Source organism: Anneissia japonica, unplaced genomic scaffold, assembly GCF_011630105.1.
Source record: "Anneissia japonica isolate Jap-2015-1 unplaced genomic scaffold, ASM1163010v1 scaffold287748_len1686314_cov196, whole genome shotgun sequence".
In the NCBI taxonomy this organism is placed as follows: domain Eukaryota; kingdom Metazoa; phylum Echinodermata; class Crinoidea; order Comatulida; family Comatulidae; genus Anneissia; species Anneissia japonica.
This window is the reverse complement of record NW_022727190.1, coordinates 1,461,941-1,479,378: the sequence shown is the minus strand read 5'-3', so window position 1 is coordinate 1,479,378 and position 17,438 is coordinate 1,461,941. Positions and strand designations below refer to the sequence as shown.

Genomic DNA, 17,438 nt, shown 5'->3' with positions numbered 1-17,438 from the left:
CAGTTAAAACGACAATTTCTAGCCGGGATGTTGCAGTTTTCTCGCCTCCAAAACCATTAGGTGAAACTCTGCAAATTCCATTATTCCGCAACTGAAAACAACCTCAGAATGGCAATAATTATTGACATTAATGACATGCAATTTTCATCTTGTAATTGGCTAGTTACTATGCCATTTTAATCACGTTCACAGAACACTATTTTGTGTGGTTTTTTTTCCTAGCAAAATGTGTTGTAATTTGCTTGGTCTCAGAAGTTTGTCGCGGCTATAGATGTTCATATTTGGGTTGTTTAAAGTCACATTGTCTGTACAGTATATTATAATATGGATTGAAGAATCGTATGGGGGCCTATCTCATTCTCTTTATTTACTTTTTCATTTTATCTCATACCAGCATATTTTTCCCTTGATGCTTTTAATCGATCGTAACGATTATAGGCGTATAAGAAACGATGATGACAAAATAAAATGAAATAATGATTACAAAAAAATAAATATTATTACAGACTTCAATGAATGGCCTTGACTTAAGGATGACTTGAGTAGTCAGTTTATTAAAGGTTATGATTTTGAACCGGTGTATGCCATTTTAGAAATCATTAGTGTATTAGACTGATTGCCAAAGTATCAAAAATAGATCGGCTTATGCTCATTTTATTAACCTTTGGGCATCCTCAGGTATTCTGTCACTGTTGCTTTTACCTGAATGTTGAATAAATGAAATATAATATTATTTATGTTTTTATTCTCAATTGATTATATTAGTAGGTCTAATAATAATAATAATAATAATAATAATAATAATAATAATAATAACAATAAATAATAATAAAAATAATAATAATAATAATAATAATAATAATTATTATTATTATTATTATTATTATTTTTATCATCATCATTATTATGTTTTTAATGGAGTATTATGAAAATAATAAAAAAATAACCATTATTATCATAATTATAGCATTATCTTCATCATTGTCGGACTGTTTAAGCGTTAATAAACAAGCACAATTAATTAACGATTAAATATGCTTATAACAGTAATAAACAAACCAAATGAAACAATTCGAATATTATCAATATCATCTTTAATTATTATTATAAATGAAAATATAAATAGGGTAAGATAGCCTATCAAGTCGTGTTTTGCATTTGACATCAGTTTGTGCACAACGTGAGTTCTGTATGCCCGCCAAATTAAATTAAATTATACGCATGTGCGAGTCATCGCACGTTACGCGACAACTGTGCGTTCCAATAGTACAGAAGTATTGAAGCATAGTTGATTAATTTACCGTTTCTAAAGAATGTACACTAAAATTTCTTACAATGTTGTAATTTGCCGAAAGGAATTATGATTATATAAATTGAAATTTCGCTATATTGTTACAGTTATGACGTAGGCCAATATTCACATCAAGGTACAGTAACTCAGTGGATTTCCCAAATCGTGATCACCGGTTGATCAAGCCTTTGAAGATTTTTTTACGATGCGTGGAAGTTGTGATCACCTATAATAATAATAATAATAATAATAATAATAATAATAATAATAATAATAATACTAATAATAATAATAATAATAATAATAATAACAATAATAATAATAATAATAATAATAACAATAATAGTAATAATAACAATAATAGTAATAAAAACAATAATAGTAATAACAACAATAAGAGTAATAACAACAATAATAATAATAATAATAATAATAATAATAATAATAATAATAATAATAATAATGGCATCTTGTAAGGCGCACGTCCATCTCAGAGAGCTGCTCGCGGCGCCATTTCCACTTGCAAAGAGAAACAGCCTTTTCTGCATTTCATTTATAATATTTATAAAGGTTTTTTTTTAATTTTATATAAATTTTCTTTTTATTTATATATTTATTTTTTTTTCTTTTTTTTTTAAATCAGGAATAGTAGGCATTAAGTCGACTTCACTAAAAAATAGGTCTAAAAGTGTTGAAAGTATGAAGTATATGCCATTAGTTTATAATTTAAACGTCACTGTCTTTGCAACTCAATTTATTATCAAAAGTTTAATAAAACACAGTATTTATAATTGAAAATGATCGAACACAAGCTTCCAAAAAAGACGCAGATCGCAACATTTAAGATTTCGCTAATTTTACAGAATGGTCCACCGTCCAGCCAATGTAAAGTAAATAATATAATATGGAGCGGTGATAATGTATGAGTTAATTGACGTGAAATGGTAATCAGTATACAACGTTTAGATGATAATTGTTATTTTTAGGGTTTTTGCTGAAACTGAATGTACGGCACGCACGACAGTGATAGGTTGCTAGATCAGCTTAAAAAATACATGCCTGATCAGTGATAAAGTTTTATTTCAATACAGTATCAGGGGTCCAATCTGATGGTAATGTGGTATCTGTGAGAGGGCGTCCTACTCAACAATCCTTATTACAAGAAAACAAGATTGAGGAGAGTTACTCAGAAATACTTTGGTGTGTGTGGGTGTGTGTGTGTGTGTGTGTAGGTGGGGTAAGGTAGGGTGGGGATGGTTGTCAAACAGTACCATCACAGTTTAATAAAAGACTATGATACCCCCTCCCAATTGAAGATGGTTTGCATTATATATACATCAAAACCATGAAAATTCCCGGCCTCATCCAAGGATCTTCGGGGGCCCACAACTGTTACTTATATTCACGTTATCAAGTACTGCACCTTCAACACTACGCTAATAATGATGTCTTTTGTTCAAAAATGCATAACCTATAAAATGTGAATAAACACTATTTAAACTCGCTGGGTACTGTGTACGTAGTACAATGCAGTTAGTCATAGTTATGAAGTGTGGGTACCTGGATGTGTGTGTGTTTGTGTCTGACGAATCGAGACATGAAGAATACTGAATCCCAACTATTACTTATAGTGTTTATATTTTTATATACATATTTCATTCATATGCATGTATAATGACAATATAAAGCTTGATGTTTATATGAATAACATTATAGGGGCTATACTCTTATTGATTTTTTTTTATTACAGTATCTAGTTTTAAGTATTTTTTTTATTTGACGTTATAATGTGGTCATGAGAAAGGACGATTTAATTTTGTTGTTTTAACCTATTCTCACAAAAGTTAACCTTGTATTTTTTTGTTCTATATTATAATTATAGACGAAATAAAACTATCGCTCCTCATTTACAGTAGTTGTATGTTTTTATTATTTTTATTTATTTTATTTCACTTCACCCCACTGAAGCGTAAACGCCAACAACAGGGAGCATACAATGCAATATAGAATCTTTAAGGCTCTCGTAAATTCATGAAAGTTGTTTAAAATTGTGGTCACTAGAATCGTTGATGGCGCTGTTTATTCTTGTGCATTGCACTATGATAGTACTGTACCGTCTTTAAAGCAGTGTGACCACTGCTTGGGTTTACCCAAGATCTTGGGTATTTTGACTTGGTCTTGGGTTCTTGGGTATTCCGTTGAAATCCTTGGGTATTTTATTTTTACTATGAAAATTAAATATTTTTGTCATAGAGGAAGAATTAAGAAGTAACAAAGTATATGTCAGTCCATTCAAGTAAGCAAAACTCAACGAAGTGCACATAACGTTGTTAATTGCTGTAAATATGGGTTCAGAATTGTTTATTTGTGATTTGCGTTGCCATTAATCTTACTTAATTAATGCATTACATAATAAAACTTGATCACTGATCTACTAATAACACTGGCCGACTGAGAGCGTATTTTTCTATCTGTATTATCACCTCATGAATATTAATTTTAATAATTAACACAAACAATTACAATAAAAAATGGTTTATAAATTGAACTAAAATGGGAAACTATACATGCGAAAAACACGTTTTTTTCAAATTTTAATGCATTTTCAGGAAGCTTGGGTAATTTTGGGCAATTTTTGCTGAATCTTGGGTAATTCCGACCCAGTCATTGGGTATATCAAAAATTGTGAGTGGTCACGCTGCTTTAAAGCCCCATTCCCGGCAAAATTTCAGTTTTTAAGAAAAATCGAATTTTTGTATAATGTAATAAAGATTTATAAATATAATACGGAATTCTAGTTTTCCTAAGAATGAAAAAAAATGTAAAATAAGACTGAAATTTGATTTTTTTTTGTGTTCCACACAAAAAATAAATGCGGATGAATTTTTCATTTTGATTTTGCGATAGGTCGTGAGAAGAAATATCGTAGGTGCAGAACAAATTATCCTATCCAGCGCTGCTAGGCTAGGCCTAGCCTTACCTCGATTTAGGTTCTGTTATCACACATAAAAACGGCCGACATATTTTCCGTTGCTAGTATTGACACTTGTGAAATATAACATTTTTCATAGGAATTATTTCAAATTTGTTAAAAAACTGATTCCGACTGAGATTTTGACACTTAAACAAACATATCTCAGCCTAAATCGAACGATCGCATTGTGCGAGATACGTAGTACAAAAACTAATCTCATTAGAGAGGGCGCACTTTATTGACTGTATAAAAGTATACATAAAAGCGAGAGTATTCCATTGGATGCGATCTACAACCTCTGAATTTGCCTAGTAACGATGAATTCGTCCAGAAAATGGTAATATTTTATGATAAATAGTCTGTATTTCTCATTTTTTAAATTTTTTTGCGTAAGACTAAAATTCATGCCAATATTTTTCCATGATTTATAATAACTGGAGTAATGCAAATGAATATTTTCTAAAAAAAGTCAGTTTTTAGTGAAATTTTGCCGGGAATGGGGCTTTAATACCAGGGAACAGTGAAATGAATCTGTTCCCTGTATTAAATACAGTAATTTGAGTAGTGGGTCAATGAGTTAGTGGGTCATTATTAATGGTAATTTTTATATAACTTTTAGGTGGGTTATTATTATAGCATGGGTTACCAACAGTGCTAGGGTTCTATAGAAGTTTAACGGTTATACCATGAAGGTATGGTAACTTCATTCACTGTATCTTTTTTTCATAACGGTTTTGTATGATAATAATATATCACTGGCGGCTGTTTTAACTATTGTTAATGCTTTTTAATATTTTGTCGTTGTTTGTTGTGTGTATAACTTTTATTTTATCCATTTTGAACAATTTCAATTTTCTTATACACATCTAGATGTGTATAAGAGACAGCTTCATCATCATCGTCGTCACCGCAAATGGATTTATGAAGTACTGTACTGTGTAGCTGCAGTATCTTTAGGCCTTGTAATTGGATGCATTGCGTCAGGAATGTAGGCATATAAATAGTAACATTACATTACCCATACGACATAGCGCGTGGAGAAATTTCTGCTCTGTTGTTGATAATTTATTTTAATACTTTCTTCCAAAATACAACATTAATAGGGATATTTTCGTGTATATTACAAAATAGTTTGTTACAATATTACGTGCTGTCTTGATAACTATAAACACGAATAAACTTCGGCTTAACGACTAAATTCATTGGCAGTAGCAGAGGGGTGTTGTATTTATTCACTCAAACAGAATGACCAAAACTTCCGGTATTATTTTCAATAGTGTTTATTGTTGTTGCGTTTTGGAGTTTGGTACAAAAATAAAAATCTAGTAATATACATGGAATTTCCAAAATAAAACTTCGCATAATACGTGGAGATGTTGACTCATAAGACATTCAAAGAGCGGAGAACTCTTGGTATATATATTTTGCTTTTTAATGTGTTACGGGAAATACGAGATCTATCATAATCAACTAGGCCCTAGCTAGGCCAGCTTTGATCAGGCCTTCTTCAACAACAACGTACAGAGTACAACAAGGATCGGATTCCAAGGATCTACTCTTCTGCTGTCTTTCTTGTTGCTAGGTTGTCACCATAATCCAGCTGGATCGATGTTAATTTGTAGTGGATCTGTGGTGTGCATTCGTTGTCTGATTGCAAATAGATTTAGGTCTACCCTAGTGTTATAGTATTTTCTTTTTAGATTATTGTAATTTGTTTCCTGTTTTCCAAATTGATGTTACTGTATTATTATGCAGTACATACAAAAGCTTTCCTAGCCTTGCTTGGATCTTTATTAGTGACAAGGCCTATGCCCTATGACATGCGTAGGACCTGTATCTGGATAACATACTCAAACAAACAAAACAGGTTTCTGCGTCATGTGAGACTCTGGTAAACGCTGAGCTGCTTAGTTGGTGTGTCAGTTACTAGATAGGCCCTATATAATTTGTCATCTATCTGTGTCTGTACATATTTAGGCCTAGTACTTAGTAATTTTCCTCTTGAATATGCCTTGCAAAAGCAATAATATAATAATACTTTTGAGAGGAACAGCTGTATCCACTTCCTACAGTAGTTATCTCTTGGTATAAAATATGAGTTCTTGTATATTTTTACTGCAGCTTTTATAAACTATTGGTTTCTTGGTAGGGAAGCAGCTAGCCCAGCACCCTAAATTTTTCAAAATTATAAAAAAGAATGGAGAAAAAAGAAACTTTTATTCCAATTTAAGTCTGAGAGTGCTACAGTATTTCCAGCCACCAGATGACTTAATGATAAATTTTCTTACCTCAGAAATATCAGCGATATCGGCGACACCGATATTGAGAAAGATCTTGGGAGTTTGGATTTCTACAGATTGTAAATCATCAATACAATGTTGTAAATCCGCAGCCAAGCTTGTCAATTCTTGGAATTATCAAGAAAACTTTCAAATTTTTTGATAAATCAAGCTTTGCAATTTTGAATAAGGCATATGTAAGACCCTCTTATTGAATATTGCGTGCAAGCCTGGAGTCCTAATCAAGTCAAAGATATGCAAATACTGGAAAAAGTGCAGCATAGAGCGACAAAGTTGGTACCATGCCTTAAATTCATGCTGTATGAGCAACACTTAAAGGTACTTGATTTATATCCTCTCGAATTAAGGCGGATTAGAGTTGATGTTCATTGGACCACGTCAGAAAATCGTCCTACTAAATTGGTTTTATGGCATTGACAATGGGGTATAATAGGCTAAAGCCTATATTAAAATCCATTAATGTGTAAGTGTAGCCATGGTGGGACTTAGAATGTCCAGACTGCTTATTTGTGAAAGTCCCTCCCTGGGGCCCTGTATTTCCTGATCCACCCCTGATGCCAGTTGATTTATTCCCTCCTATCCTCCGGTGAAACTATCACAATGTATTTAACAAGTTGGTGACACTGCTGTGTTTATAAAAAACCTTTAACAAAACGTGCAAATACACATCTTTGTACTTTTTAAAGGAGGTTAATAATAAATAATAAGTTACATTTATATAGCGCATATTGCACAGTGCCTCTTTGCACTGCTTCCATATTTAAGGTGTGGCCTTACTTTATCATTTTTCTTGAAAAGTCTTTGGTGTGAGGTGGAAATAGTGACCATATTTGAAAAAGCAGAAACTAAACTCAATTTACTTCCTTGATTTTTCATACAGATCAGCGGAGGAAAGATGTTGCTGAAATACGAGAGAAACATCCAAACAAAATTCCAGTGAGTAATCTACAAAGTATATGAAATTCTTCTTACTATAGACCACTTGCTTCATTTAACATTATATGCGCCAAAAGCTAAGACCAGAGAGACATTTTATGACACATAGATGTAGATTAATTTGTATGGGTAATTTTAGGCAATTTAATATGATATTGATAATAATATATGGATTATTTTTTTCACCCCCAACCAAAAAAACCCAATCCTTTTTACCAACTGTTCAGTGTATATTTTTTGTCCGTAGGTGATCATTGAACGGTATGAAAATGAGAAAAATCTACCATTACTTGACAAGACTAAGTTTCTAGTGCCAGACCATGTCACCATGGGAGAACTTGTAAAGATAATCAGGTGAACAGAGAATTTTCAGTTTATTATATTTTACTAATGATGGCGATAAAAGTATATATTATGATGATAATGATTATAAAAATTAATCCTAAATGGTTATGGTAATGACAGTTTTAATATAACAGTAATAATGATAAGGTTTAAACATTGTGTTTGTGCAGATTATTGATTTCAGCATAAGCCCTGTCCCGACTTAGTGGTGGCACCAGCAGGGGCCAAGGCTGTACAGTAATCGGAGCTTTGGTTCGGACCCCTTGTCAGCAAATTTCTGTCCAGACTATCAAATTGTATACATGTGACTCATGTAAATATGGTCATGATGACATCACATAATGACCATACAGTATATGGGGTTTGCTATCCCAAAGCCAACGTATTGTTGCTAAATGTTAAACTGGGTAATAGCATAAGAATGTGCCAGTATTGTAAACTTTAGTACAGAGAAGCTGTAATACTTTTACTCACATAACTTTGTCAATAGTAAGTTGATTCCAGTAAATGACCCATCATTTGAATGCTTATAATTTGGAGAATATGAGTATTAAAAAGTAAACCTAATGCTGGTTTTAGCATGACAAGCCTCATATGGGCATGCAACAGTTTTTTCAAAGAAAATTTGATAATATTGACAGAGCCTTGGGTAATATACCGTAAAAACCTCAAATAGAAGCACAGTGGGCGTAATCTTGAGAAGCCCATCTCGAATTGAAGCCCCCTTTTTACTTGGTAAAAGTAGCCTCGAAAAAAAGCCCATTTCGAAAAAAGCCCATTCAATGTTTACAAAAAAAGAAGCACAGGGATTCTAATCAAGTTTTTTATAGTGTGGTGATGAAGAAACTAGCAAATTCTTTAAACATTATCCTTTCCCAGGTTGAAAAATTTCATCATGAATGTTTGTTTCAAAATAGCATAGTACATACACTGTACATGGATTTCAAAGAAACAAAATAAATTAGAAACATGCATGGTTTACAGAGTAGTTTAGGTGATTTAATGCCGGTTAGTACACATCATGATGTTACAGTGGCCTTATTTATTGTTTAGTAGCAATGCCCAAAATTTACAACATTCATTTTGAAAAGAAGCCCCCTTTTTACTTTGCTAAAATAGTCTTGAAAAAAACCCAGGGCTTCTAATCGAGGTCTTACGGTATGCTAATGAAGAAACCAGCCAATTCTTTAAACATTAATCTTTCCCAGGTTGAAAATTTCATCGTAAATGTTTGTTATTTATTTAATGTTAAGTCTGGTTTTTATCATTGCGAGTCATGTGTTTTCACCAAGTGGGCTAAAAAATATAATGGAATTAAGGTATATAAATTTTTGTTTGTAGACGAAGATTACAGTTGAATCCTAATCAAGCATTCTACCTGTTGGTGAACCAGAAAAGTATGGTTAGTGTATCAACACCAATAGCGGAGGTGTACAGCCAGGAACAGGACAATGATGGCTTTCTTTATCTTGTTTATGCAGCGCAGGAAACATTTGGATAACTAGAAAGGACTTTTTGAAATATGTTTGTAGAAGTTCATTGACTCATCAGTGATAACTTTGGATATTTCAACAAATTCATTCATTGTGAAATCATTTTTTTGTCATTTTTAATTGAAAAAAAGTGTCTATAAATCTAGTATATGTTCATTTTTTTAAAACAAATTTTTAATAAATGATAATTTTAAGGTCTTTAGATGTATACATTTCATATTTCTAGCTTAAAGATTGTTTATGTCAGTCGCCTGTGATGTAAATAGGCAATAGGCAACTGGCTAATCATACCTGTTGGTCTCCCTGCTACTTTGCAGACTGTCTTCAAATTGATAAATATTTAAAATTTAAGTTGTAAAGGAGGGTAGTCCATTTGGTTGGGGAGGGAAAAGGTCAAAGTGAATCATATATACTGTAGTTCACACATGAATCCTGAAGATATTCTATTAATGAATGTGATAGTTTGTTTGTCTTTTTTTACATTTACCTTGCAAAACAACAGCAGATATTTCATTTTCAAATTCATTTGGATTTTTTATTACCTCATTGTCATAACTTTTTATTTGTGGATGATAAACTTTGATACTGATTTTGCTTTCAATTTGTGTTGATGAAGCTGCTTTGAAATAGTTTCAAAATTACTAATTAGTTGTAATTATTTGTTAAGTATTATGTTCTTTAATTAGCAACAGGGAATCTGGGTTTGGAAAAGTTTGAAAGCCAATGTTTGTGGGTATGCTGGCATCGTTCATCTCCAAAATGGTGGAGAACATTCCTCAAAGGGCTCCCCCACTCCCCCCACACCCTTACATTTAATATTCATAACTCTGCTGAAATACATCATAATGTATGCTTCTGAGAGTTAGTCAATGATCCTGAAACCTATGTGAAAACTTAACAAAAGGCAATAAAACAAGCTCTACATTTGGATATTCGGCAATATTAACCGAAGGTAAAATGTGTTTTAATCAAAATATATACACACCGGTAATTGTCAATGTTTGTTTATCGCGATATATTAACCTGTGGTTGCAAGTTTGGATGCTATTTTCATAGTTGTAAAGATTTACTGGTAGATAAGCTCATTGTCAGATACTTGAAAGAAACGGAGGACGAACACATTCGGTCGTCTCACGGCAAAACAAAGTAACTGTTATATTTTTGTGCAGTTACATTTTTTTACCTTGGAATGGCCACTTGAAAAAAAAAGAAAAAAGTATTTAGTATAATGGCACCTTCATAACACTGTTTTATTCTCTCAGATGAACTACTGTTTATCCTGTCAAACATATACATATACTACATATTTCAATTATAAAAAGTTATATCTTTTTAGTACATGATCTAGATAACAAGATAAGCAAAATGTTTGGTGGGGCAGGGAGAAGTGCGAGTTCCAATTAATATGTGTACATTCTTTTTAATATTGTAAGCTAATGTAACCTTGTTTTTTTGGAGTAGGAAAGCAAACTTGCTTATAATTTGAAAAAAGTAGGGTAAATTAAGTACAGTAATTGGAATGATGTGAGCAAAGATGTAAACCATCCGAAAGCAGGAACATGCTGGAAGGCGGAATTCTAAACATTTTCACATGCTGCTTATTATAAAATCATGGTTGAGCAATACTTATCACCTGGTAGGTTTAATTATATGTATGCAGCATGCCATGCTGACTATATATGAGTATAGAGAAAATATATATTTAAAGTGTAGGTGAATGGGCATTGCTGGGCGCTTTGTAAATATCAACAACTGTATGTTAGTTTTTGCATGACAAAACCAAATAATTGTTGAAGTTTTGAAAGATGTAATAAATAAATCAGTAATGATGATAAGCAGTTTACCTCTTTTTTTAAAATGAAGAGTGAAGAGTTCTAATACTTACATCAAAGGCACCATTATTTATTTATATTAATTTATATTAAATCAAGTTAAAAACATCATCACAGCAATTTCACAGAATCTCACAGTGGAAATGAGTTGCTATGGCAGAAGTTAGTTTGAAAAGAGCATTTTGTCGTAACTGTCTATGCTTCTGTTGTAAATAGCAAAAACGCATTAGTTAAATTATTGGTAATTTAGTATGTACAGATAGTCTACATATCAAGCATAAATATATGCATAAATTTTTGTCAAAAGGTAAATACACCTTACAGGGGCAGTTTAGATTGTTCATTTTCCTTGCTTCTCTTCGGTCAACTATGGGAACTGAGCAAATGTCAGGCTTATCTCCAATGACCATTCACCGAGAAATAATCCTCAAATTATTCATAAATATGCATTCCCGCTGTCTGAGCTACCCACATGTATTTTACAGGTAGCTGACACGTCGCTGCTCAGCTTATCTTATAGTATTTATTTTATACTATACAGTAGCTGTTCATAATAATAATGATGGATTTATTTATTAGTATAATCAATTAATGCCAACATAATATCCAACAATATATCGCACCTACATTAGTCATTAGAGCCATTCGGCAGAAAATGTATGTACGACCGTCTCAATGTTACTTTTTTTCAAATTATATATTATATTATATTATATTTTATTACTGTAAATAGATAAAATTATTAGATAAAATAAGGTTGAAAAGAGGCAACTTCATGCCTCTCGCGTTCAATATGTTATGAAAACAAATTAGGCCTATATAATTTAAAATAAACGCTTCTCAAAGTATGTGTGTGTAGGTCTATTGTAAAGTAAACTACTGTATAAACATTTTGCTACAGCCGTGTAGGTTTCTTCCGATAAAGTCAGGCTCCGGAGGAAAAAAAAAAATTGATATGTTGTAGAACTGATTTTTCTAAGACAGAAAAAAGTAGTTTAATCAAAAACTGAGCAACGGTGAATGAGATACAGATTTTTGAATACTTAAAAACTGGGGGAAAAATATTTTTAAATATTAAAAAATCTGTATCTCTTTCACCATTCCCCATTTTTTTTCAGTTTTTCGTCAAACAACTGTTTTCTGACTTAGAAAAATCAGTTCTAATTAGTGAAGTTTATTGGACTCAGGAATTCCAAATGTCTACAGGCCTATTGTTGGTAGTGAGGTTTTGGGACTCTTCTGTTTCATTTCACTGTTGTTCAGGTAAGAAATTGCACTCTTTCATGTCACTGTTTTTCAGATAAGAAATTACAAACTCAATAAAACAATGACTGAAACTTTGTAAATTTGCTGGTTTTATTTAATTTTCACACCTGCCAAATATATAACGAAATAATTGATAAAATCAAATGTTCAAAAAAAAAAAAAACAAACAAAATCTAAAATTTGTGTGGGGGGAAACCGAAGAACTCGGAGGAAACCCACGACAGTGACAGGAGATTAGCTCCCAGGCAAGATCTGCATTCTCACCCTTATCACTGCCCCCATGAGCTTAACTACATGTGTTTATACAGTTAAACTCATTTGTAGGCCTATTAAATACACATACACATACACATTTTATATACAGATAAACAGCCTCTGCTCATACCTCAACCGTTATAGAACCGATTTACTCAAAATTGTGTAGGGTGTTTGTTACATTTAAAAATAACAAAATAAATAATAAATAATAATAAATTGTCACTCATTATAATCATTATTATAATATTATATTACGATTGCTATATGACGAGCCAAAAATTAGAATTTTAAAAAGGATAAAATTTATTGATATCGATTAATATTTGTTTTTATTAAATACATTATTATTAATTAAATACAACTAACTTTTTATTTAATTATTATTGTTAATGTTAGATTAACATTATTATTTTTAATAAAGTTTAATTTAAAAAGTACAAAATTATGTAGTAGGAAATATTGAAGATGAAGCAAACTTGATACGTGCTGACAATATAAGAAGAGAGCCATTGCATCACTGCACTTTCATGGGCACCCAAAGGAAGAAAGAAAGCGGGGCGAAAACATGGCGCCGAACAGTGGAAAAAGAGAGGGATATCCTGGAGCAAAGCTAAAACTGTGGCCAGAGACAGGGGACGCTAGAGAGAGAGCCTTACAGCCTTATGGGCCACTGGGCCAGAAGAGGATAAGTAAGTAAGTAAACTTGATACAGGTTTTGTGAAAAGAAAATAAGTAATAGTTAAAAGAATACAAAGCAGGAGCCAAGGTACCATTCCTCTGTCCCTAATACTATGCTTAGATAACCTAACTACTGTATGTACTTAAATACTTACTCTACCCTCATAAGCTAGACTGATGTACTTAAATACTTACTCTACCCACCTACACTAATTGGACACCTGCCACCACTAAGGGTATTTGAAATAAAGAGGAAGATACCTTTCAGAATTAAAAAATAGAGTAGAAGCAGCACAGGTATAGTATGGCTGAAAAGCAACAGTGGGAGTCCTTTCTGGCAATGGATTAAGCAGACTTAACTGCAAAGGTAAAATGGAATTGTATAAGAACAATAGAAGATTAGATTGAAGTAAATTGATTTTGGAAATAAAAGAGCAACATAAGAACCTATTTATTAGGTATTAAATTAAGGAATTTCATGAAAATGTGTAAATTTAATCAACAAATTAACACAAAGCTAATATATAAGCATTTTTTTTAAAATTAGTCATTGAAATATTTATTAAAAATACATCTTATGCATTTACACAATTTTTTGAACACAACGGATGAGGTATATAATAAGAGCACATTTAAAACTTACAAAGTCAGAAACAAACATTAGCTCAATGTAAATTGTCAGAATATTTATAACAATCATGCCTTAATATAGGCTGTTAATAAAATTAATAATATTTTTATGCTTTTTAATTAATTTTTATTCTATATTATCATACACTTTGACAAATTAAATTTTGTTGAATATCGTACATTTATCAGATAAATATATAATTTGAAAATATTTTAAAATTCTTGCAAGATTCTTTTTTTCCATTTTGTTGATAGTGAAGCAAACGCTGTTTGCTATTAAGTGTAATGACTAATACTATTATTTTCATACTGTTACTGTTAATCATAATTATTTTGTTGAAATTTTACAGTTTTTTAAAAACATTTCTAAACTTTATAGAGATTATATTTCATATTTTTTTCAGAAGTAAGTGTATTAATAAGTAAATGATTTATAAATTGTACATTAATGCATACGTTTGAATCAATGCTTGAACATTATTTACATTTTCTTCGATAGACACCTCTTCGTTCTTGCACTGAAAAAAAGAAAATATATTTATTAGCATCACTTTTGTTTCTGTTTTAAATCATTGAATGTAATAGGCCTATTGATAAACATATGAAGATAAATTTGAACTTTTCACTCCTCATCTATTTTTACATAATTTGTTTACATTAGGTTTGTTTCCAAGTATTGAAACACACACCATCATGTATTTCAATACTTGGAGTATGTATTATACTTTCTTATCCGAGATTAATCAGTGGACCTTTCAGTTTTAGGTTTGTTTATTGTTATATTTCTTGGAATCAAATTATGTTCTGTATTTTGTGGGACTTGTTAAGTCAATCGTAAACAATTTTCAACATCAGTTAGAGGTTTTTATGACTGTCATCACATTCAGCTACTTATAAATCGATTATTATTGCAAATACATACACATATCATATCTGAATCATGTGCACTGCTGATGTCACTGCCAATGTATCTTTTTAGTCTAGTCCTAACGAGTCCACATCATATCATCACATGCAGTGTCCATCCATCCTCTCGTCCATTGGTATTGGTGGGCATTCAGATAATTGTAATCACTCAGGTAAATTGTATGCAATATAGAAATAGAGAATCTTTAGATTAATATGTCAAGTGTATATACATATACATACACATATACAAATACATAAATACACATACCAATACACAAGATTAATAACATTAAATTGTATGCATATACATACAATATACGATTCACACAAAAATACACATACCAATACACAAGATTAGGAACATTAAATTGTGAGTATAATGCATACACATACAAATACACACATAATTACCAATACACGAGACAAATACGTACATACACGTATACATAGGCAAGTTGCGAGCGCGTAGCATATGCTATTTGCTTCTTAATTTGCAGGCATGCTAGTAGTTCCATAGTCCCTCACTATCTTGACTAATCTCTGAAATAAAGCATGGAAATCAAATTTAATGCAACAATACATCATGATTAAAACTCATTAAATCTAAAAAGGGTCATAAATAAAAATCTCTCGGATTGAAGTGGCTGGTCATTGCAGGAATCCTATAGCAACTCCACAATAAGATCAACTCTGGCTAGAAAAGGGTCCAAGAATGACTAACTTTGGAGTAGTTGTAAATATATAGTAAATGCTTGTACCCAGATGGTACAGTGGCTATCAGTTCGGCTTCATCCCAATATACACAATGCCAATGTTGTTTGTGGGAGAGGCATGCCACAGGATCGCGTCCTGTTTCATCTATGTAACACACTCGCATGGAATCCGATGAACTCCTAGCTGGCTATGTGTTGTCTTTTTATCCTTGGTGTTCAAAATGTCCGGGATAATTTGTTTGGTGCACTATGAAATCACTTGTTATCAGCTTGTTGAATACGGTGTGAAAGCTGTTCAACTTGTCACCTGGTCTTTTGAACTCCTTTTGGTTTTACAAGTCTGTTGAAAATGGGAATTTTGTTTTTTGTTTAAATATATTTAAGTTATATTGATGAGCTTCCATTTATTCATAAATTATTTTCAAGGAAATTAAATACCGCAATTATTGTATATGGACGGTAAGTGAATGCAGATTTAAAAACAAAATGTTAATCAAATCTAAAGTAAATAAATGTGTTACATGGTTTGGTTGTTAGAAAAATGAAATGGCAGAATGTGAAAATGTAATTAAATCTGCATTCAAAGAGGTGTCCAATTTGATTGCTAATTGTCCAAATGTTACACACCGAGTAAATCGATTATATTTCAATTAATATTAAATTAAATTAGCTTCATGTACCATTTCATTTATTAAAATAAGTCGTTGTATAGTTCATTTTAATTATATTTTGTATGAATATTCTTAAGTGAGTTTTAGTATCTCCGTCATTGCATTATCTTTTTTAAAGTACATCTGTGACTGGATGTGTCGAAATACCATTGGGTTCGGAGCGGAGAGTAGTAATTTGTGCATTGATCTAAAACTACATGTTGAGTCTGTCGATGGTTGACAGATGGGACTTTAAAGGATTTCGACGGAGACACCGGAACTTCCTTCATCTATCCTAGGTCGTTAGACAGTGTGCTGCTCAGATCGTCAAAGTTTGTTGCTGGGAGGCAAGAGCAAGGTACCGTAATCTTTAGGCAACCTTTCTTGAGGTGGTCTGTGGCATATCACTCGCATAGATGTTAAAAAGCAAAAGAACCAAAACAGAATCCTGCAAGGGTCCATCACTTAAAAACCCCTGGAATCGAAGAGACAATATCTGACTGAAGAATTTTGCAGCTTTAAACAAAGGCCCATGACGCCACACTGTGTCATATGCAGATGAGAGGTCTTAGAGTCTTGAGTGCCAGTCTCAATGCAGGTAGTGAGAGCAAGAACTTGGCCGACACGGCTCCTTCCAGGTCTGAAACCTGCTTGTTCGGCGGGTAGGATGGGCTAATACCTCTGGTGGTCCTGCAAATCCGTCTGTTGTTGTCGGTGGCACTCGAGTGAATCATTTTCCCCATTCAACGGAGTTCATATGGTATAATATATCTGAAATGACAATACTGTACACAATGTTGTTATATTTCAGGGAAGGATCTGGGTCCAAATTTAGGGGGAGGGGGTAAAAATGTTCAAAATGTCCCAAAAATAAAGTTGGGTCCAGGGGTGGTCCTCCGGGAAATTTTTTATTTCTAGATGGCGGTAAATGAGCTGTCCCGACTTCTGTGTCCTTTAAATACATTTAAGTTCTTCAAAATTCAATGTTTTATCCCTCTTGAAAATGGTCAGTTAAAACTGTCATTCTTATTGCAGTAAATACTTATTGCAGTATATAGGGCTATTATGTGTGTATACATGCATAAAAAAAATGAGTAGTTGCATATGTATTCTTTTTCCATTAATCAATAAACCCCAAAGCGAAAGGGGGTCCGGGGTCCCCC

The 17,438-nt window shown here is 32.3% G+C and overlaps 1 protein-coding gene across 1 annotated transcript; it reads left to right on the top strand.

Annotated features, from left to right (window-relative positions):
* Window positions 1-5,521: 5,521 nt before the first annotated feature.
* LOC117113577 (microtubule-associated proteins 1A/1B light chain 3B-like) lies at window positions 5,522-11,174 on the top strand. The gene is made up of 4 exons (XM_033256958.1): window positions 5,522-5,678; window positions 7,446-7,501; window positions 7,749-7,855; window positions 9,188-11,174. Exons 1-4 carry the CDS (start codon window positions 5,639-5,641, stop codon window positions 9,345-9,347), a joined length of 363 nt encoding a protein of 120 aa, XP_033112849.1. The 5' UTR covers window positions 5,522-5,638; the 3' UTR covers window positions 9,348-11,174.
* Window positions 11,175-17,438: the final 6,264 nt, after the last annotated feature.

Excerpts from the sequence above, each read along its gene's own strand:
- LOC117113577 (XM_033256958.1), top strand. The coding sequence starts at position 5,639 with ATGTTGACTCATAAGACATTCAAAGAGCGGAGAACTCTTG. Across the intron at positions 5,679-7,445 it reads CAAAGAGCGGAGAACTCTTG|ATCAGCGGAGGAAAGATGTT; the intron begins GTATATATATTT and ends TTTTTCATACAG. Across the intron at positions 7,856-9,187 it reads GAACTTGTAAAGATAATCAG|ACGAAGATTACAGTTGAATC; the intron begins GTGAACAGAGAA and ends TTTTGTTTGTAG.